This window comes from Ruditapes philippinarum, unplaced genomic scaffold, assembly GCF_026571515.1.
Source record: "Ruditapes philippinarum isolate M1 unplaced genomic scaffold, ASM2657151v2 ctg712_1_1_1_1, whole genome shotgun sequence".
Taxonomy (NCBI): Eukaryota; Metazoa; Mollusca; class Bivalvia; order Venerida; family Veneridae; genus Ruditapes; species Ruditapes philippinarum.
In genome coordinates this window covers 99,312-123,055 of record NW_026865594.1, presented here as the reverse complement: position 1 = coordinate 123,055, position 23,744 = coordinate 99,312, and the positions used below count along the sequence as shown (strand labels likewise).

The 23,744-nt window shown below is 32.1% G+C and overlaps 1 protein-coding gene across 5 annotated transcripts in view; it reads left to right on the top strand.

Annotated features, from left to right (window-relative positions):
* Positions 1 to 23,744, top strand: part of LOC132729661 (serine-rich adhesin for platelets-like) — a 112,727-nt gene that overhangs the window by 38,555 nt on the left and 50,428 nt on the right. The window contains exon 1 of one of the 5 annotated variants that reach the window (XM_060715468.1): positions 10,062 to 10,229. The exons of 3 other annotated variants lie outside the window; for them this stretch is intronic. In XM_060715468.1, the coding sequence (XP_060571451.1) occupies positions 10,200 to 10,229 (30 nt within the window). In that variant the 5' untranslated portion in view covers positions 10,062 to 10,199. Of the gene's footprint in view, positions 1 to 10,061; positions 10,230 to 20,932; positions 21,253 to 23,744 lie in introns of those variants that run through there. One more of the 5 variants, XM_060715470.1, reaches the window with a different exon arrangement.

Here is a 23,744-nt window from a genome sequence, read left to right as displayed (position 1 = left end):
ACCGGCGAATAGTACCACACGTTATATTGTCCGGTCTCTCCCGGTTTTGGAGTAGATGTTTGATATCGTTACAATTAGAAAAAAACAACAATAGCATGTTTCATTTTATCTATATGAGATAAAAGCAATAAATATGTACACGGATTTATATGTAATATAAATCCGTGATATGTACAATAATTGAGAAAAAGGTACATTTTTTATGGTATTAAAATGACATTATCAACTTTGAAACATTTTATTTAATTATTCAATTTGTTATCCGTGTTTAGTAAAGATGCCGAGGAATTATTCAAAGTTACAAATTAGATTTTATGAATTATTCAATTGATCGATAATTTAAAAAATGATAAAGAAAAATACAATGTACATGTACATGGTTTAAGAATAAACAATATTATATATTGAAAGATAAACCATAATTTACTGCCTTTTTTCAGTTAAGCTTTGACTTATAATCGTCGGTCAATATGACAATTGAATTCTTAAAATTTATTTTACAATTTTAATAAAAAGGAGTAGTAAAAACTCAGTATTAAAATAGCACATAAACACAAAAAAGAATAAAAGAAAACAATATTCATAAAATTTGTATTTTTTTAAATTAAAATTAATAGATATTACAATTATTGTATAATAAACAATTATGCTCAACATGATCAACATGGTAATATAACCAGTGTCATATTTTTACTAACTTAAAGTGTGAACAGATACCTTAAGGGGGTCTTCGCTAATAGCGATAACATGTACATAATCAGGGACAAATGTGTGGTACGTGTTGATCATGCGTTACACATATGGATTATAAATGATTGCATACATGTATATCCGTTGCTATTAATAACCACGATCATAAAGAAATAACAAGTAATATTCTAATCTCTAGCATGCCAATCAAAGTTCATAATGAACAATGTCTTTCGTCCGCTCATTCATAAGTGGTATACATTTCTGGTAGTTTATAAGAATATCTTGTCATCATATGTGTACTAGTTCATCTTCACTTGCTGCATTTCTTGCTTGGACGCCCTTTGATGCTTTGCATCAATGCTTTTCTTGTATCATACTATAATATTAATATCCCTAAGAAAAAACGTTGTTTTTTTTAAATAATACTGGGAATTGCCACTGGAATTCCAGTTAAATTCTTGGGATTTTAGTTGAAATTAGGAAAAACACGAGTTAAAATTAGGAAAAACACTGAAATTCCAGTGGAATACCATACCATAGGAAATTTAGTTGAAATTAGGAAAAATGCTGGAATTCCAGTGGAATACCATACCATTGGAATTATAGTTGAAATTAGGAAAACACTGGAATTCCTATTGAATATGATTAGAATATCATGGAAGTTAGGAAAGGGGATGAAATTTATTGGAATAACACTGCTATACTTAAGCAATACCAGAGATCTTCTGATTTCATGTAGTGGTGGTGTGGAAGAGTGGTTAAAGCATCAGACTAGTAATCAAAGGATTGCTGGCTGAGTGGGTGCAAACCCCATCAGGAGCAGCACATTGTTTCCATGAGCAAGAAACTTAACACTCATTGCTCAGTACTGGTTTGTTCCAGGAACAGGTTCGTGAGTGTTTCAATAAGATTATAGCTTCCAAAAACCAAAATTTGTATAAACTAAAATAAAAGATAAGTTACTCAATTAAACAGGCATTTCAGTTCATGATTCAAGGTCGTTGACCTTTTACATTATCTTATGAAAGAAAAACAATTACCCAATATTTGAAGAATTTGTTTGAACTAATCTTATTATGATGGTGTTTAAAAAAAGACAAAAGCTGTTCATTTTTTGCATTAAAATTCTCTTATTAATTACAACATACCCTGAACATTAATGTAAAAGGCCTTGAGGTTATGAGAAAAAATTGTTTTAACGGCATGCTCAGTCGTTTTCGTAATTATAACGTTATTATGTAACAATTTTTGTAATATTCTCTACACTTCCAGACCCCTCATTTATAACGCTTTAATTTTTTCTAATTAACATTTTTTGGAAGGTTATGGCATTTTACCATTTTCTAACCCCACCCACCCTATGAAATGATCATGGTGTCTTAGAGGCTTGCAGATTTTAGGATATAATATCGCCACGGTAACAGTGAGGTTTATTCTTCTGCTAATTACCGTTAATGAAAAATAGTGCCTCGTTAAGTAACCTTGTCTTTGAAGAAGGATTATAGTTAGTTACCTATTAATTAGCAAAGATATAAGTGTGTTAATATGTTATTTTCTGTTCAATAACAACTGTCAAAAGTTATCATAAGAATTTGTTCCAGAACAATGGCAGTCCTTTGTATGATAGAGTCGTAAAAAAGAAGAAAAAAAAATCAAGAAAATTTCTTAATTCCTAGAGAGGTAAATAAATATATAAGCTTGAATGAAAAAAATAAAACAAACAAGCAATGATGTCAGATGACTGGGGATAAGTTTTTCAGATAAAGGGGCAATAACTTAAAACCATTCAGTTGAATGACATTATGTGACCCGTAAACCTTTTTCAGATCACAGGAGTTGTGACCCTTGCCAGAAATTTTACTGCAGTAATTGATACTGTATTGTCGTAGAAAAATGAAGAAAATGTCTAAAAAGTGAAAAACAAACATGATACATGTATTGAAACTAAAGTATTCAATTACTAAGTAATTGATGGGGGTGTTTTTGTTGTTGTTGAAGGCCATGTTGTTTAATAATGTAAACTATACCATCTAATTTTGTTTAAATTGAATTCTTAGTTTGAAAGTAAGACATTGAAATATTGTGCACTTAGCGTCCCATTTCATTTTTCCTTCTTTAGTCCTCCTTTTGTGACATGATATTTATTAGTTTTTTTAGCTAAGTGCTTTCCGAGTCTGAGTTTTTGGGAGAAAAATGAATGAAAACGAACGAGGGTACTTAATCTAATGACAGTTCAAATGAAATTTACACAATTGAAAAATGTACTCACTACAGACAATAATATTGTTAGAGCAAGTCTGTTACTTGTCATTGGTACATTCCAGTTAACTTATTCTGACAGTTTTTTTTATCAGAAATACACATTTTTCAGAAAAGAAAAAGCAAAGCTACTGTGCGGGTGGGGTGAAGGAGGAAGGGGAAGTATTTTGTAGGCAGCTGCCTTACTTTATTCAAATAGCAATTCTCACATTTGTTTCTCTTAACTCTCATATTCGGAAAGCTACAGTATTTACTAATACCATCCCTTGAGGATGAGCAGTTGCCTTTAAAGGTTGAGGTATCAGAATTGCAGCCACTGTTTTCAGCTGCTTGATTGTAAAAGGTGACTGAATGGATGTGAGTTACTGGAATCTATGGATCTCTTAGACTTTGGATTCTTTCATGTGAGGAAGCTATCCAGCTAGCTTACGGAACATCTGTGGTTCTACTCAGGTGCCCATTCGTGCCTGAAATAATGCACAGAAGGGCACCTGAGGTCTTCCTCCACCAGTATTAAGCTGGAACGTTGCGATATGACCTATACTTTGTCGATTTGACGTAAAACCCAAAACAAACAAAAACAAAGCTCCAGCAGATGAGGTGGTTTTCACCACTGGTGTTGCTTTAAGATAGCCAAAATCATCTTTCTTGTTTCAGCACCATATGACCTAATTATTGATGGGGCGCCATAAAACTAAAAAAAACAAACAAACAAGGTACTTATATAGTATTAAATAAAAGCCAAGTACTTTAAGAACCTTTAGTCATTTTCTTTTTTAGGGAGACCAGAAAACAAACTCTATTTTGCCATAGTTTTATTGAAAATGTTTGATGTGCACTCAGATTAAATCTTATCCCTGAACTTATTTTATTTTTGTATTAAAGTGCAATAAGTGTTGTGTCTTTATTTCTTGGAATGTCAAAAATACAGTAAGAGTTGTGTCTTTATTTCTTGGAATGTCAAAAGTACAGTAAGTGTTGTGCCGTTATTTCTTGGATTGTCAAATGTGCAGTAAGTGTTATGGCCATTATTTCTTTGAAAGTCAAAAGTTCAGTAAGTGTTGTAGCCTTGTCAAAAGTGCAGTAAGTGTTGTTCTGTTATTTCTTTGAAGTCAAAAGTGCAGTAAGTGTTGTGCCATTTTGAATGTCAGAATTAAGTGCAGAAAGTGTTGTGCCATTATTTCTTGGAATGTCATGTGCTTGTTGGACACATGGTTAGAATCAGTCTCATTTCATCTTGGAATATTTATTTTATGGGCAATAATGCACATTCTCTCTTTGGCCTTCTATTATTTTATTGCCTGCATGGCTGTGAAGGGGAGAGACAGATGTCTGTGGAAGAGTTTTTAGTGTCCTGTGGAAATCATTTTTGACATTTTTCTTTCTTTTAACAGCTTTCCTTCTGATTGGTGAATTTTTTTGGTATTTTGTGTTATGCAATCATAGAATCTCAGCTTATTGAATGGAAGGGCTGTTGTTTTGTTTTAATGATGTTTTCATGAGTTAATCAATAATAACATCTTCTGGGTTCCTTTTTCTGCAAAAAAAGTTGTTATAATATTATAGTGTGCGTCCATGGCCTTCGGGACAAGGTAGTTGTTTGCTTCTAATATTGCTGTAGGTTTGAATCTTGTAGTTGACAATATGCAAGGAACATTATCCTTTTAGGTAATGGAAGTTTTATGGTTCTACTCTGAAGCCTGGATGAATTTTGTGTCAGAATTTATCCATAATTGGGACAAGATTATTAAGGGCACCTGAGGTATTTCTCCACCAGTAAAGCTGGAACGTCGCCATATGACCTATACTGTGTTGTTGTGACGTAAAACCCAATCAAACAAACAAACAAATGTTCATCATATATATTGCACAGAGGGTTATTTAAGGGGTTTCTTTACCTCAGTAAAGCTATTAAAAATTGAAGTATTGTTATTTTTAGTTAGAATTTTTATTGGATAAAAAAATTGATATAAAAATTTGGTGGTCATCAATTTTTTCGCTCATAAAACCTGTAAAATTGCAAATTTGAGCACTTTTTATTACAAAAATTTACAGACTGGGAAATAAGGTTGTCATAAGGTACAATGGTATTGATAGAGAATTAATGAGCCATGTGATTTAGTCCTACATCCCCATCACATATATAACAAAAGGCCGTTGATTGAAATATAGTCCCGGTTTTACACACGGGAAGAAAAAAATAGTTAGTAAAAAAATTGTATCATTGATAAAACTGGCAGTTTTATAGAAATAACGTGAATGATGAACTATAACTGTACTGATTTAGTAGAAACTAGATTATCCCAACGGGAAATGAAAATATCCATCAACCAACAAAGACCCTCGGTCTTCGAGGGTCCTCCGATAATACATAGAGCATTTACTGTATGTACATAAAGAATTGATTCTTTGAGTCATACCCTGCGATATATTAATAGCGTACTTGTGAACCGTTAACATTCATTATCCGTTAGGCTTTGTTGGATGCTTATTTTTGTTATCCCTGAAATTAAAAATGGACCATTTCTAATTTCAATACCCACCTATACAAAATTAGTTATATTAGACATAAATTATGTATAATTAATAAGGCATCATCATTTTAATCAGTATATTGGAAGTTTGAATTTGTATGTATAATTAGTTAACTGACAGCCATCTGCCAAAGTTGGTTTTATTATTGAAAAATGTAATGAGCTGTTTACACCTTAAGTTTAAGCAAGTAAATGTTTAAATACTTAAAACTAAGCTAGGCATGTAAATTCCAATTTTCTAAATTTCCAAATGTCAAGGGTACATTACAATGGCCATAATACCACTGAAGTACTGAAACAAAAACAAAAATACTGCATAATTATGTCAATGTGGAATATGAAGTAACTGAAATAGCCCCAAAAATGTCTTAAAACAATCCAGGCATGACAGCACATTGTATTTCTAAAAGATATAATGAAAAAAACAAACAAAAAACCTTTTAAACAAAACAGGAAAGAAAAAATGTTATTTGTTGACAGTTATTCTCTGTAATTACCATTGGATGGTTTAACATTTTCCCTAATCATAAGATTGATCTTAGACGTGAGATCGCAAACTCGTAACAAATCATCAGTCGTTGATCGGCTGAAATTCGATACCTTAAAAAATGACACAATCGCATGTAAGATAGCTTTAAGCTGTCTCTTTTCCCGTTAAAAAGTCGAGGTTTAATTAGTAGATAAGTAATGGGCATTAAATGTAAATATCTCGTTTTACGATCATTTTCCTTTTTTTGCGTGGCCACCAATATTTGTCCGTTAATGGATGAATCATTTAATGTGTTTATTTAACAGTTAACAGTGGAGTATTGCTGTTATATAAAAGGCTAAAGAAATTGATCTGACTTGTTTTATAAACATTCTTTAACCTGTGATTAAATTGATCCAGACAACTTCTGTTGTCAGGGGGGGGGGGGAAATAATTAAAAACTATATGAACAATTTATAAACAAAGTATTATTTTCTAAAGTATTAATTAAATTTCTATCTCATGACATTATTTGAACATTGTAGCAAGATCATCTTGACTTTAGTTTAAACTTTATTTATTCAATAAATAGAGGATATTGAATGAGTGTAAGTTCAATACTGAATTTATTGCACAAGTTGAATAAAATTATATTATGCAAGCCTCTGGCAAGCATAATATTATTTTATTCTTCAATGAGTGCAATAAATTTAGTAATGAACTTACACGAATTTAATATTCTATTTATCACATACCCAAAATAAAGACCGTTTAAAGTGAAATAAGAGTCATTTTTCATTGACGCGCCTATAGTATAACGCTAACATTTAGCGCGTCTTTACACTATGTTTGTATAACGCTAATGACGTCATGTCAAAATATATGCACGGCCGTGCAATTCCATATTTACGGAGTCGCAAAATTGGCACGGGTGTGTGATAAATTATACATAAAACAACATTTACGAACATTTCACAAGAAAATCAGACTGGATTGGAAAACAAGTAAAGAACACTTACTTCAGTAAAGGTAAATCTTCAAAATAAAGATACGAAAATGTTGTGGTTAGGTGTAAGAATGAAAACTAAGCAATTACATCAAGCAGGTACAATATTTTTGCATTTAATCAATGTGATACTGTTTTAATCTCCAAACATATCTTTTGGCGCATATTATAGTTCACAGTTTGTCCTTCTTCCCTTCCTTCTGTAAGTTCTTCCATTCTAATTTTATTCATCAAGTCACATTGCATTGCATATCAGAAATATGTTGATTTTATACCTTCCATTGCCTTCACCTTCAAAAAAGAGAAAATATCAAGGTCAAGGTCATCAAACCTAAAAATAAATTTTCCTGATATACTATTATCTTCATATAATGAGTTCTTTGTTTTAATCAAGTCCTAATGTGACATTTGGTACCATCTATTGATGTTTACTGTTAGTTCTATTTTATTCTGTAAAACATATCCTTTTGAATTACAGATTTGACGCTTATATATACTTTATACCTGTATTACCTGCAAGCATCGTAAACTTTTTAAAGTACATTTTATGTTATATTCATACAAAAAAATGACCCAGTTTTAATCAAATGTTGGCTTTAATGTAATTTTGGATTATCAAAAAGTCTTTTTGTTTGGTTCCTCGCTTATCATTTCCTGCGTATGATAAATGGTTGAGGATGTATTAGTGCATTACCTTTCATTATAATCCAATATCACGATGTCAGACAAATAAAAACTCCGTTAGCTAAAACTAGACTTTATTCTGCAGAAAATATTGGTTCAGTACACATTTGAATGAAAACTATTAGAGAGAGATGTACTTGGTTTATGGGACGTCCCGTTGTGTTACAAAAATGCTGCGCTAGGTGAAACCATTTAGCGAAAATGGCTTTTGCACACAAAAATGATATGAAAAATGTTTGAATTAACATAACATTGCCGTGATTCTATTTTGCAGTTAAAAAGTTGATAACATTTGCCATGTAGAAATATGCCAGTAACATAATTTAGTAATAATGTAAGCATGAGTAACGCTTCCATTACAAAATGGAATAAATTGGCTTTCTAAGTTTAAGAGGTTAATTTTCTTAGTAAAAGGTAACTTCCTTTCGACTAAGTTTCAGTGAAACAATTGAGAAAAAAAATCTTTGAAAGTGAGTTGAGCTTTTTGTTACGTTTGACCTTAAATCATTGACACACTCCCTTTCCTCCCACACCCTATTAAAATCATTATTATGTTCATTTTGTATATGAAATATTGTCGGAAGATATTATATGAATTATATTATACCAGATGTCCCCTATCCTTTAAGGTCATCGTTCAGCTAATGGGACATTTAATTTGCCGTAAGTAAAAATGTTCTGAATGACACCAATGTATCAAAATAACTGGTTTTTAATGGAGGTTTAAGGTGTTTGTGGGCACATTTGCCCATTCATAAACTCATGGCGATAGCAATATTTTGATATTTTATGAACGAAACTGATTGTCACCTCCTTTAAGGGTATTGTTACTTAAAGGCCACTCTAGGATATTAAAAAACACGCATAAATGAAAGATTCGGCAATAAAAATATCACGTAAATTATCTTTTATTGTCAACATCGTTGATGTAAAGTTGTTAACGCGTAAAATCTTCCCAGCATTCATGATGTTTTAATGATGTGATGGTAATACTTTTACGTTTGAAATGATGAAAAGGTACACACACAAAATGTTGACCGACAAATTTTCGTCGCAAGTGACAACTGAACTATTTTCTTCACCTATATATTACTGTATACTCCAATGTTAAGTGTATTATTTACTAGCTTAATGTATTATAGTATGTAATGAATTGTCGAAGGTGACCGATGTAATAAATTCTTTGATTTTCTTATTAACGGGTCAAAGAATGTAAACAAAAGATATTTGCATGTTGAAGGAGAAATCAGAAAAAATGTAAATAACGGTGTGTTATGATACTTAAAATTTGCCATTTTTTCGGATTTAAGAAAAAAATTGACTTTGGTACTATTTGCATATCAAATATGATATGTACACTTTTAAATTGTTTATATAAGTGTTCTATATGAAAAACTGAAGTGTTGATGTGGCCGGGATCGAAATATTCAAATTGGTTTTATGGCTGAAATATTCGGTTTGAGTGTCGTAAATTCTTAATAATCTTGCATATCATACTTTTGTGAATATATTGTACATGTATACATCTGTAAAAGTTTTTAAATGATGCATGTGCAACATATGGATTCTTATTGATAAATACATTGGATTACCGCTAATAGAAAGCCTTTGAAGCCATTGATACTGACATTGTATACCTGCATGTTCATAGTTTGAGATGACAGTTTTACGCAAAGTGCGTTTTAACCCGATTAAACATCACTAGTGCAAGTTTGAAGTTTTAAGGGTACGAGAACAAGAAAAAGAGAACTTATGAGTAAAGAAACATTAAGTTTCTTCTGTTACGCTGTTAACATGACATAATAATAGAATGTATAATACGGTAATAGATTATTCTTACAAAAGAAATCTTTATTTAAGGTGGAGTAAAGGGGTATCTGATATTAAGTTAAGAGGATTTTTTTTCTTACAACAAATAAATCATAATTTTTTGATATCATATAATATATACATTTTTTGGTATGTGTACCAATAAACAAGTATATTAATACCTGCAGAATTAGCTTATATACTTTGTGGTTAACTTAATATCACCACATAATATGACATAAATATATAAGGTGTGTTTATAATATTGCCACATACAGTTTTTAAATTCCCGCTCGGGCATTCCTTAATATATTTTTGTATTACTTGTAATATCTAATCGGGCTGAATTATAATTTTTATAATTTTTTCATTTACAGTTATTTCACATATTTGAAAGGTTCGACTTTTGGACATTTTTTAAATAACCAAACCATGTAATTAAGTACAGTATGTTAAAGGAGCACCAAACTTTAATTATATAGATTTCAATTTAAGGATGTGTTTATAACATGAACTTCTGACGGGGCAGACGGCCAAAATGCCATGTGTCGATCAAACGGCGTAATTGTTTATAGTTGTATTGGCTAACATACCTTAAACGTTTAATAACTGGTATCAGGTAATTTAAATTAGGAGGATTATTATATTGTAATGATATTTGGCATCGAAACAATGGATTAATTTATAATACGGAGATTGACATTATCGGAAGCAGACGGCATATAAATATTGGAAATTATCAATCATGTCACTAAGAATGTTCCGTTCAAATAAGGTAAGAGAAGAAATCTGTTCTGTTTGTTTTTAGGTATCTAACAAAACATCATTATTCTTTGATTTTATAATTTAAAATCTAGCATTTGCAAAACAGATATTTTGCGATTGCTGGGGTACCTTCATTTTCAAATTATATCAGTGGGAAGTTTGTCTGATTTTTAAGAAATTTAGTAAGATGGGCTAGGGAAAGAAAAATCCTGTTTTGTTTGGGTTTTTTTATCTAGCTTTAAGCATGATTATTCTTTTCTTTACTTTGATAATTAATCTAGTAAATTTAGTGTTAAAAAAATTACAAGTGCACAATAAAAAACTTTGTGATTGTTGTAACCTTAATTGTCAATATGCCTCTGGGAAGTTTGTCTGAAATTTAAGAACAGTGAATAGGATAATAATTCATGTATAATGCACTGAGTAATGTTCATTTTGAGAAGTTGCTATTGTATTCAACTGAATTTTGTCAATAATTGTAACTAAATTATTTACTGTTTCTATTTAGGGGCTTTAAAATTTTCCCTTGCACATAAAAGGATGTTGTTTTTTGTGTATATTAATAATAATTGGGCCAGTGGCCTTATAACTCAATAATTTTTTTGTCATTTGTCATTTGGCTTATAAGTTGTTTTTTTTTTCTACAAACTTCACTTAAGACAGCTCTCTCTCTAAGAGAGTTGAGACCGGTAAGTCATTGCGCTTGCAATCATTGAGAGATATAACAGTAACATTGAGATTTTGACCCCCACCCCCACCCCCCCACATACTCCCGTCACACCACCTGATTTATGCTGTAAATTATGTGCAAGCAAAAAACTTGCCCAAAGTTACAAGTTTTACCCTTTGTATTACCTTTGTTAATGGCTTTAACCTATTCAACAACTTGGTATGTCATTTCATATACATGTATTACATGAATTTTACAACAAAACACCGTGTTGACATAATTATATTGCATAGTATAGATGGTTTTTGTCTTATATATGACAAGATTCTTTTTGGCAGGAAAAAAAATGTGGCAAAACAATTGCTAGTGATGCTACCATTTTTTATTCAAAATTGAAACTTAGTTTGTTTTCATATCTTGCTTAGTATAATCCTTAAGTCTTTGAACTCTAAAAACAGTAAATACTTATTTGACCTGTAACAGATAAGTAAAGAAATACATTTTTCTTACAATTGATGAATGCCCCCACCTGTGCACTTTCTAATTAACAGAGTTAGAAATTTATAATTGTTCATTTGTAAAAAAAAATGTTGAATGGTTATTCATAGCATGGTTCAGCTTCTGTTAGACCTTAAACTTTGGAATGAAGCACTAACACATTACTGATATATAAAGCACATAATAGGGTCTTCTGGATCTAGATCTGGATGGTACATTGCAGGGTCTTAATAGAATTATTTGTAAATAATTTCTGTACTGGCAGTTTTGACAAATTGTTACAATTATTGGGAAATTGGTCAAGGGGCTATTAAACTGACCATGTCAATGTCTATTTACTCTATTTATCACTCTTCCCCTTAGTATTACAGATTACTCACTTCCTCTGGTCAGTCCCTTGACCACAAAAATCTTCAATCATTCTTTACTTTGTCTTCACTTCCTCTCCTTCAGCTGAGTCCCTTTATGTAAACAAGACCTGTATTGTCTTTCTTTTTGGTCTTTTACCGACTTTTGTTTCATTGAGTACAGTTGGAATGATTAATGTAATTAATGCTTTGTTTAATTGGTGACACTTTTCTTATTTTTCCCATCTCTCTCTGACCAGTTCTTGTATTTCATTAAGATATTTTGCATACTTTTTAGTCATTTACCGACTTTTGTTTCATTGGAGTGCAGTTGGAACAATTATTGTAATTAATGCTTTGTTTTATTGGTGACATTTTTCTCATTTTTCTCATCTCACTCTTTGACCAGTTTTTGTATACAAGATTTTTTGCATTCTTGTGGGTCATTTAATGGCTTTTGTTACATTTTGAGTGCAGTTGGGCCAGTTAATGTAATTAACGCATGATTTGATTGGTGACATGTTTTGTCAATGAAACAATGGGCGTACTTGTTAACACACAGGGCTTACAACTTTGTACCGCTGCTTTACATCTGTGTTTGGTCAATAATAATATAATCAAGACTTTTTTGTTTGTTTTTGCTAAGTTCGTTATTAATTAATAACCTGATCACACATGTATTTATTTCAGAATATTTTTTTACAGTGTCATTGGCAGTCATGGACAAAGAGCTTCTTGTTTTTTTTACCATAAAACATGATAAATTATTTCTATGATAAGTGTATTTTCATGTACAAAGTTTAATTACTTATTTGACCTATGGTCAAATACAAGGACGAATGCACTGAGCGAAATAAGTCACAATTTTAGTCTTAACGACTGCAACTCAATATACCCACACAAACCAGTGCAAACAAAAATCAGTCAGCACTTCTGTAAATTTTTTCCCTAAAAATGATGAATGGTTTTATTAACATTGAAAGATTGATAAGTTCTTTTAAGATATCTAGTATAGTATTATTTCTTTTCAAGTTGTGTGAATGGAAGAATGGAGTACCTTATAACTCCAATCACTTTCCCTGCTATGGGTTCAAAGCCTACCAGTGACTTTGGATTCATTCATGTGAGAACTTAAGCAGCTATTGAGTTCAGACGCCTGCTTCTACCAGAATTAATACACAGAGCTATTAACCCTGAGGTTTTTGTTTTTTTTTCGCCATGAAAAGTAAATAAAAAGTTCTTAAAATTCATAGGTTGTAAATCTAACTAATTTTGTCCCTCTGGAGGATATTTTCCTTCTGGTAATTTCATTAGCTATATTTTAGTACATTTGATTTTAAAGAAAATTTAAGGGTGCAGTGAAAACAAAACAAAAATCTTTAAGTTCATTTTCTTTTCATTTTCTATTGAAAAGTAAGCTGACTAAATCTTTTTATATTATGATAGTGAAAAGAGGAATCCCTAAAGAAAGTCCAAAACTGCAAAATTGAAAATGTTGCAGGCTCAGATTTACTGAGCCTGTTCATGGACGGTACTGTCAAGTGCAAACTTAGTAACTGTCCATGCCTCCTAGCACCAGCTTAAGCAGAATTCAACATTCCAACATGAAAATGGTGAAATTTTGAATTTAGAAGCATCCGCAGATTGTGTTCATACATTTAAATAGATAAATAAAAAATATCTACACATAATTATTACCTAATGTTAATTTTTTGTGACATTTACCGATTTGATTTTTTAGTGTTACAAAATTACTGTCACAGTACAACAGATTCAAACAGTTATGACATTTATGTGAAAGGTTGTGATACTTATTTTCATGTAAAAACTGCGCATAAAATTAACCTTTGCTTCACCACTGACTTTAATTCATGAGCAGGTTTTCCTTTGAATTAAAGAATTGCCCTTTGTTAAATTTAATTCAAGGTTTTAAGACATTTCTAGGTGACATACAAAGACGTGTTGCTTTAACACAGAATGTCAGCGAAAGTTTTAAGGTGGGTCCGATTTTGAGCAGACATTTTGACAATCCTTATGGGCATATATTCACCTGTATATGACATGATTTAATGAGCGGTAAAAGAGACACTTTAATGTGTCAATGTTGATAAACCGTACCTGGAAGATATATGGCCTAGATGTACATTAATTTTGTGCACCTCTAGTCAGGTTAAAGACGGTGTCAAGTGCAATAAGTGGTAATTATCCAAGATGTAACTCAAACAACCGCAAATATTTGTTTTATTATAATATTATGATATGTGCAGAAGAATATTAAGATAATGTCAAGTTGATTTTTTTGTTTTTGAAAAATATGTATTTGATTGAAAATAGCATCTGAAAAAATATGATGTTTATTTGATTGGAAAAAAAATTGAATTTTTTACCATCTTCTATCATAAAAGCATGTGTATTTTATTGAAAAATGTATCTGAATCTTTTTTATTAAATCCTTCAAGTCTGCTGGCAGTAGCTGAATTTACTCATGTCACCAGACTGTTAACCAATATTAGCTGTCACATCCCCATGCTATCTGATCATGGTCTGCACTGTTTGCTATTCAATTGGTACATTGAAATTTTCTCTAAAAAAGAATAAATGGTTTTGTCCAGATTGAAAGATTAAGTCATTTAATAAATTTAGCATGAGATTGGTTTAAGATAATTATTACAGAAAACAGGCATGAAGATGAGACATGATTGAGTTAAATTTATGATTTTTAATGTTTTCTATCGGTCAATTCTAAGTTCACTTCTCTAAAAATGTACTAAACACTTGCTCCTTGATTCTGCTTGAACTGAAAGTGATCAGCCTTTGCCAACAGTATGGAGGCGGGCCAGCCAGCACATCTGTGCAGTCTGACCAGGCTCTACACTGTTGACTGACCAACTCCAAATTTTCATTCTAATATACCCAGAATTGAATATGGACCATTCCAAAAACAGAAACTGGACAAGTCTGTGGAAGAAATTCAGCAAGTTAAGGATTAATAAGAAAAAAACATTAATATTGTTAGAGCTATTTCATGTTATTTATTTTCGCTCACACGCAAGTTTTACGTTCTTGTCGACATCAGCAAGAAAAGGGGGAAAAAACATAATGGCGGACCAATTAGAGCAGTAGAAAATTGAATCTCGGAACTCTTTCTCTGAAATATTTTTATGTATTTATCCTGAAGGGTCGAAGTACTCATTTAATGAAAGTAGTTCTAATGCTTCCTAATCACGGAGCGCAATTTCTTCGTTTACATATATGACAGGATTATGGTATATAAGATTTGCATGTGTAAAAGTGCTCAATACAAAGAAAGCAATTACGGACAACGTAATGATTTTAGAAAGATGGTTCCAGGCTTTAGGAGAGTTTGTTTTTGTTCAGATAAAAACCACTCTATACCTTAGGACATTTTTTTAGTAATTGCCTATTTAAGAGTTGAGACAATTTTTCTTGTATTTTTACCTTTGATAATTGGCTCTATTAATCTTGGAGTGAAATACATTGTTATCACAATTGCGGCAAGAAAACTATAAGTACAGAAAAGAAAATTTTATAATTTCGAACATTTTCAGGGTTTGACGCTGTCTAAATAAGAACTCAAAGGACCTTTCATGTCAAAATAGTTTAATGATTGTTGTCAGAGGGTCCTCACGATTAGGGGTGTTCACAAATTGTTAAAAAGTTTACTGACTTTAAGTTCTGGCCAGGAATTTTACCTTAACTGCCTGATCATATTCTGATGAATATCAATAGGAATTGATGATTCTTCTCATAAATATAAAAAAAATCTTTCAGTCAGTTGAAGAAAGCTGCCCGAGTTAAGACATCCTCATCAGTAAGGCTATGAAGATTTTGATGAAACTTTATAGTAATTGTAATACAATACAAATAAGGTTAAATTGGGTCACCTGAAAAATATAGCTACCCCCCACAGCGAAAGACCGAAACTTGTATCCTTACTTGCCGTCTGACCTACTGAGCCCTGATGGTGCAAATTTAAATGAAACATATCTAAGAAAATGATCTTTGAGTTGTCCTTGAGAGGAAAAAATAATAATTTCATGCTAAATTAAAATAGCAGTAAGCTTAAATTATATTAAACTTTTTTGACAGTCATTGAAACATGACATATTTTCTTGCCTCGATAAGTCTGAGGTGAGCGATCCAAGGACCCAGAAGCTCTTTTGTTTTATACCTTAAGACTGTATATCTCTTATGAACAGGTTTGACTGTACTGAATAAATTGAATTGTCTTTAAGGCTTAAGTTAATTAAAAACATTTGATTGAAATCAAATTAACAAAAATATTCCCCATTTAATAAGGGCACTGCTCTTTGATCTTGGCTGCAATAAAATAACGTAATAAGTTTTAATTGATAATGGCCTAATTTTAGTTAATATAAGATATTAACATCTCATGCAATATAGCCATTTATAATACAAGTGGATCTTGACTGAAGTTTGGCACAATGTTCCAAATCTTTTCATCTCATCCGAACACGATCTTAATGTATCAAAAAACGCTCTCAAAATGTGTTATAATAGTTGTATAAGGAGATTAAGTTGCAATATTTTTGCAGTTTTTGCAAACCTATCTCTGGAACAAGGCCAAAACATGCTTTAAAACATGCAGTTTAAATGTTAAACTCCTTCAATAAGATCTTAGGATTTTGTCTCTATCTTCCAAGTCCCCACCCTTTACAGTTCAAGTGTATGTTAATATAAAATTTTTGAAATAATTTTCAGTATCTATAATAGTATTACAATGTAGTGAAGTATTTGTGGTATGAATACAAAAATTTTGTCTTTTATTCAGTTCCAACCTATATTAATAGTTCAAGTAATTTTGTAAAAGGAATTCCGCTCAGAAGTCTGTCGAAACGTCTTAAATCATAAACTTTGTAATTCTTACTATAAGATCAACTGGGGCAATTAAAGTGGAAAAATATGCAAAAGATAATAAAGACATAATATGCTCATAATTGATTTGAAATTGTATTTTTGTGTGATTCTTGCACTGATTTGAGTTTTTGAGAATTTGAGATTTCAAGATAACAAAACTTTGAGAAGTTAAGGTATATCATGCTATGATATTGTCCACAATTTTTCTTGGTACATTTAATCTAAAAGTAGAAAATTTGTTCTTAGAATAGTTCTGAAGTAAACAAATGAAAGAAGTTTAAAGGGAACTGGTTCACATTGGAAGGTTACATATCAAAAATGAGATATGTTATCAGTATTTACTATCATAAGTGAAAAAATATATATATTGACTATAATTCAATATATCATATCTAAACAAAGCAAATAATAAGTTTTCCTGGAACAAGAATATTGTTATTTGTGGTATAATTGTTCATGCTACATCATTTAGAACTCTGTCAACATTTTTTTTTTCAAGAATATTTTTTTTTTTCAAAATTGAAATAGAAAAATAAAATATTCATTGATTTTATCAGAACTTGAGATATTTTAATGAAAACATGTCCATTGTAGACCAATCCACTTTAAAACTAGATCAAAGTTATAATTATTAAGAATTATAACTATTTTCACAGGGCTCCTAGTATTACAGAAATTATCATACAATCATTGTAAAAGATTCATGAGAAATAATTTACATTTAAATTTTATGTTTATATTTCAAAATCAAAAGAATATAAAATGTTATAAAATCATAATCTACCTGCCATTATATCATGAATGACTCATAAATTTTGGCACACGTTTTTGATAAACTATAGTTATTTTTGTTTTTTAAATGCTTAAAACAAATTGTGCCTTGTAGTGAAAAAGTATAAATGTTATTGAGTGATAATAGGAAAAATCCCCCAGATATTTGAAGATTGACCTAGCTTTTATTGTAGGTTGTTATTATTAAGACTAATTAAATGTATACATTTTCATTACAACTGTTACATTTCTATTATGAATGTAATGATGCTGATGAATGATGATGATAATTATGATGATGATGATAATAAAAAATATGTTGATTTTGACAATGATGATGATTGTGATAATGATGTTTTATTGATAGAGATGCTCCTGCTGCTACTGCTAATGATGATTTTAAATAATGATGTTGATGATTTAAATGATGGTGGTGATGATGATGATGATCAATGATGATTAATTAATTTTCATATACCAGGTGTACTATAATTTACTCTTAGCTTTATGACTGAGAGGAAGACCATTGAGTAAAACCTCCAGGGCTTATAATAGTTAATTACTACATGTATATTAAAAGAAACATTATGGCAGTATTGCTGCATGGAACCCTTTGAACATTGTATGACTAAGTCTTAGCTAAGACCAGGAGACACAACACCAAGGGCCATACTATTGCTATTTAAATCAGGAATTGCTTACCATAAAATTTATGGCAGAACCCATTGAACTTGAGGACAGAATAACTGCATTGTTGAACCCATGTTAAGGTAAATAACTTATTATCTACATAAGGAGATTTTGTTAAGGGTACCGTATAACAAGATTATATACATTCCAGTATAACTTATATGAATGAATTTATAATGATATCAACTATATGACCTTTTCATTTGATTACTTTTATAGGTCAAGATAGACCATTTAATGTTTCTTTCTATGTGTGAGATCTATACAGTCAAATCATGTGTTAAAAGGCCACCTGTGAGACATCATTCTGAGACCCTCTATTCTACCAAAATATCCTTCAACGCCAATGCCGATAACCTGTGCTCTTAAAGATGAATGAATTATGTCTCCCCCACCTCGGGGGGAGACATATTGTTTTTGCCCTGTCCGTCCGTCCGTCAGTCCGTCCGTCCGTCCGTCAGTCCGTCCGTCAGTCCGTCCGTCCGTCCATTCTTCGTTTCCGGACGATAACTAGAGTTCCTTTTGACCTACAGCCCTCAAACTTCATAGGATGATTGGTCTTATAGAGCTGATGATCCCTATTGTTTTTGGGGTCAGTAGGTCAAAGGTCAAGGTCACACTGACCGTTGGTCGTCCGTCCGTCCATTCTTCGTTTCCGGACGATAACTAGAGTTCCTTTTGACCTACAGCCCTCAAACTTCATAGGATGATTGGTCTTATAGAGCTGATGATCCCTATTGTTTTTGGGGTCAGTAGGTCAAAGGTCAAGGTCACACTGACCGTTGGTCAATTTCTCGTTTCCGGATGATAACTAGAGTTCCTTTAGACCTACAGACCTCAAACTTCATAGGATGATTGGTCTTATTGAGCAGATGATCCCTATTGTTTTTGGGGTCAGTAGTTCAAAGGTCAAGGTCACAGTGACCGTTGGTCAATTTCTCGTTTCCGGATGATAACTAGAGTTCCTTTTGACCTACAGCCCTCAAACTTCATAGGATGATTGGTCTTATAGAGCTGATGATCCCTATTGTTTTTGGGGTCAGTAGGTCAAAGGTCAAGGTCACACTGACCGTTGGTCAATTTCTCGTTTCCGGATGATAACTAGAGTTCCTTTAGACCTACAGACCTCAAACTTCATAGGATGATTGGTCTTATTGAGCAGATGATCCCTATTGTTTTTGGGGTCAGTAGTTCAAAGGTTAAGGTCACAGTGGCCGTTGGTCAATTTCTCGTTTCCGGATGATAACTAGAGTTCCTTTTGACCTACAGCCCTCAAACTTCATAGGATGATTGGTCTTATAGAGCAGATGATCCCTATTGTTTTTGGGGTCAGTAGGTCAAAGGTCAAGGTCACATCTTCTCATACAACCTTAACAATAGAAACCATCCATAGACAGCCTTCATTGAAGTGACTACCGGGTATTTACATTATCTTATCTCCATTTCCATTCCTGTTTCCATTCACAGTTATTCTCAGCAGTGGGGGAGACATGCGCTTTTTTACAAAAGCATCCTCTAGTTTTTATAGAAGTTTAAACTGGTAACCAGTTGAGGGCTTAGTGATGAAACAGTTTTATCTCATATAACAAAAAGAAGGAAATAACAACTGTTTTATGCAAAGCCTTTGTATTGAGGAAGGCTATCAATTGTCATATTTTCAACATGTTTAAATAAATAAAAAAACTTTTTGACATCATGCAATGATATCACATTTTAATATATGTTGTTTTTTATGACAGGTAGTCCTTGAAAATAAGTGATTGTCGTAATCACAGGTTTGACTGTATGGGTGAAAGCTCATAATTTGCACCTTAGTGCAATAACATAATAAGTGCTTCTATATTTAATAGCAGATGTTGAGTTACTGCACTAAGGTGACGATATGCTGTACAAGCCATATTATGACCTTAGTACAGTAACGGGTTAACTCATATTAAATTTTATAAAAAGTTAACCCGTTAATGCACTGAGGTGACAATATGGCTGTTTTTTTTTGTTTCCTATTTAACTGCAATTGTAGTATTATTATCCCATTTACAGCAAACATAATTATCACTATAAATAAAAAAAGCCATGACTTCATTTTTTACATGTCGACCTACATCAAAATGCGATAAAGCCGATATTTTATTGCACAATTTTACTATCTTTCATGTGTGAGAAAGTAACTGATAATTGCACAAACTTCCCTTATTGTGAATGAGATATGCGTTTTAAAAATTCATTTTATGGCTTTTTGAAGTGATGCTAAATGTTATTAACAGCATGATGAAACCTATTCAGCGAAAAACAAAATTATCATAACTTTTGAAAATATAGAAAAAGGAAAAGTCATGGTTGGGATATAGGTATAATACTATATACATTGATACAGGTTTGGTATAAGTAAAAATAATCGTTACCGTAAAGTCAGGAAATTTAGCAAACGTTTGAATTTTTAGTGTGCATGCTTAGTCTAAATGGGTTATTTTTACTCTCGCTACTGGAATAAATCTTAATAGGTCAATCATTAAAAAGAATATTATAAAGAATATGACCCTGAAGTTTTGTGTGATAGTTCATCACCATAGTAACCATGATGAAAAGGTAGAAATAATTTTATCAGTTTATTAAAGTGGATTAGTCTGCAATGATTATTTATTGTATTATTTCCATTGTAGACCAATAAACTTTAAGAAAAGCTGAGATTTACTGTGAAGCAATTATGTCATTGAATTATGTCATGATATGTGACATCAAGGCAAATTTTCTTGTTCTATCACCAAAAAATTAACTGTACAAAACCAACTGAGTCTACAGTATGTGAGTGTGACCAGAGAAAATTTTGAGATAAACTAAAAAAAAAATTGTTCTCATTTTAAACTATCTTTAACATGAACTGTATTGTATATAAACATTTAACCAGCAGTTTGTTGTGGCGTAATAAAACTGATGTACACATTTATTAATTTTTATTTTACGTGGGAACATTTTAATGGATTTATTAAAAGTTTTAATGGTGCATTCTATGAAGGTTTCTTTTCCAAAGTAAAATGGTTAAATCACTAACCTATTCAAGCATAGTCTAGGATGCAAAAGTAAATGGTGCGATTAAACACAGTTTTTTCTCCTCTTTTTAGTGAAGTTTCATTCAGATAGGGAGAATGTTTAAACGAAAGGTATGTTAGTTAATATTTCTAATTTCTTTCATTAATTTAAAGATTATTATGATTATTAATTTTTTTTCCTAGCATTAATGTGTGATGTCTCAGTTTTCAATTCAACTCTTTAACATACATAATGTTATTTCAAATATAATTATTAAATTTCTATAACCTTAATATGTTTCTTACTTATATTGGTTTAGTTTTTGGTGTATCACAGTGGCCAAGTGGTTAAGGTCATTGACATCTTACCACTTGTTCCTCACCGCAGTGGGTTCAAATCCCACCAGGGACTTTTGGATTCCTTTATGTGAGGAAGCTATACAGCTACTAAGCTGATGGACTGTCAGTGGTCCTGCTTGAAAGTGTCTACTGGTGCCTGAAATAATGCACAGTCTGGCACCTACATGATGTCTTCCTCCACCAGTAAGCTAGAAAGTTGAAATATGACTATAACTGTGAGTGAGACTTGCCCCTCACTGTTGTGATTTAGTCTTGCCTCTATCTGTTGTGAGTTAGACTTGCCCCTCAGTGTTGTGATTTAGTCTTGCCCCTCACTGTTGTGTGTTAGACTTGCCCCTCACTGTTGTGAGTTAGTCTTGCCCCTTACTGTTGAGAGTTAGACTTACCCCTCAGTGTTGTGAGTTAGACTTGCCCCTCACTGTTGTGTGTTAGACTTGCCCCTCACTGTTGTGAGTTTAGACTTTCCCCTCACTGTTGTGAGTTAGACTTGCCCCTCACTGTTGTGAGTTAGACTTGCCCCTCACTGTTGTGAGTTAGACTTGCCCCTCACTGTTGTGAGTTAGTAGTGCCCCTTACTGTTGTGAGTTACAAATGTAGACTTACCCCTCAGTGTTGTGAGTTAGACTTGCCCCTCACTGTTGTGATTTAGTCTTGCCCCTAACTGTTGTGAGTAAGACTTGCCCCTCACTGTTGTGAGTTAGGCTGGCCCCTCACTGTTGTGATTTAGACTTGCCCCTCACTATTGTGAGTTAAACTCACAACAGGGCTTTTAATTATTTCATGTGGGGATGCTTAGATGCAGGTAGTCAGTGGTTCTACCCAGGACTGCACACTCATGTCTGAAATAATGCAAAGAGGGACACCTGAGGTTGTCTTCCACCAAAAAAAAACTGGGAAGTTGCCATATACGACCTTAACAGTATTGGTGTGGCTTAAAACCCAAGCAAACAAAAAAAGGTAATCCTGGGAGTCAGACATGGCAATAAAAGGCGAAGTTTGTATAAAGTCAGTGATTGCATATGTAGCCAAGCAAGTCTTTGTGGCACCATATTATTTCATTAGAGGCTAACAAAATGAATGTGTCATTTCCTGTTTCAGGCCATGCTGTGAAATACCATCTGTTTGAAATAAAGAACAATCCTCCCCACTTATTAAAATAAACATAAACTTCCAGAAGAGGTCTATAAAGAATATTTCATTTCTTGAAAATGTAGATTAAATTCACACATATGTAAACATAAAACAGGGCTGGCTTCTGATGATAAAAATTGTTACAGACTTCATTGGCCCAATCTTCTTTTTCCAGTCTGTACCAATTGTCTTAGCTCAGTAAAATGAATGATGATGTCAAATGACATAGATGATTATTTTATAATAAAATGCAACATTTTAAGTACCTCAGTATTGGTGCACTTAAAGAATTGAATTATGCTACTAAATATTATGCATTCTGTCATAACCATCTTGTAGAGCATTGGACTAATTGAAACGGGCAATATGTGTTTAATTCCCAAACAGTGCAGGTCACTTTCATCGTGATTGATCACGAAATCCTTTCTATGGTCATTCGCTCTGGCATGAAAAGAAGTTTTCAGTTCCTTATGAAAGTGAAGGAAACTGGTAGTGGTGAACTGCTAGATGGCCTGCCCAGGAATGATGCAGTGGTTATACTGAGCACTTGTAAATTCAATGTGCCTTACTGCAGTGATCTTGGATGAATTTTGTTGTAACTACCAACACTTTTGTAACCACCACCCCAATTCTGCCACTGTGTAATGAAAATTATATGCAGGATGAGTAATGTTTTTCAGTTCCTTGAAATTTGTTTTTCATCTGAAGGTGATATAATTTTATATAAGATAAAATTTGATACTGTTAGTGAGGGGTCTGTTTATTCATGTTACATATTATAATATATTAAATTTATTATAAAAGTTCATGGGCGAAATATTCTGTTAAATAAATAACTGTTTTAAGAAAAAATAATTATGATAAAATATCAAAATTCATTGTTAAACTTGATATCCCCTTTACATAAACAAAATGTACAAAGAAAAAATGATTGATTTAAATAATAATAACAGATGGTACAGATTTGATATACAAGAGATGACCCAGATTTGATAATTTTGTGTTTAGATTTTCTTGCCTCATTAGCATTATCTTGATAAAACTATCACCCTGGTGACAATTGTACCATTTATGTCAACATTTTGCTAACAAGTTGTGCTCCTTGGCACAAATTACTCTGTAGCGCATCACCT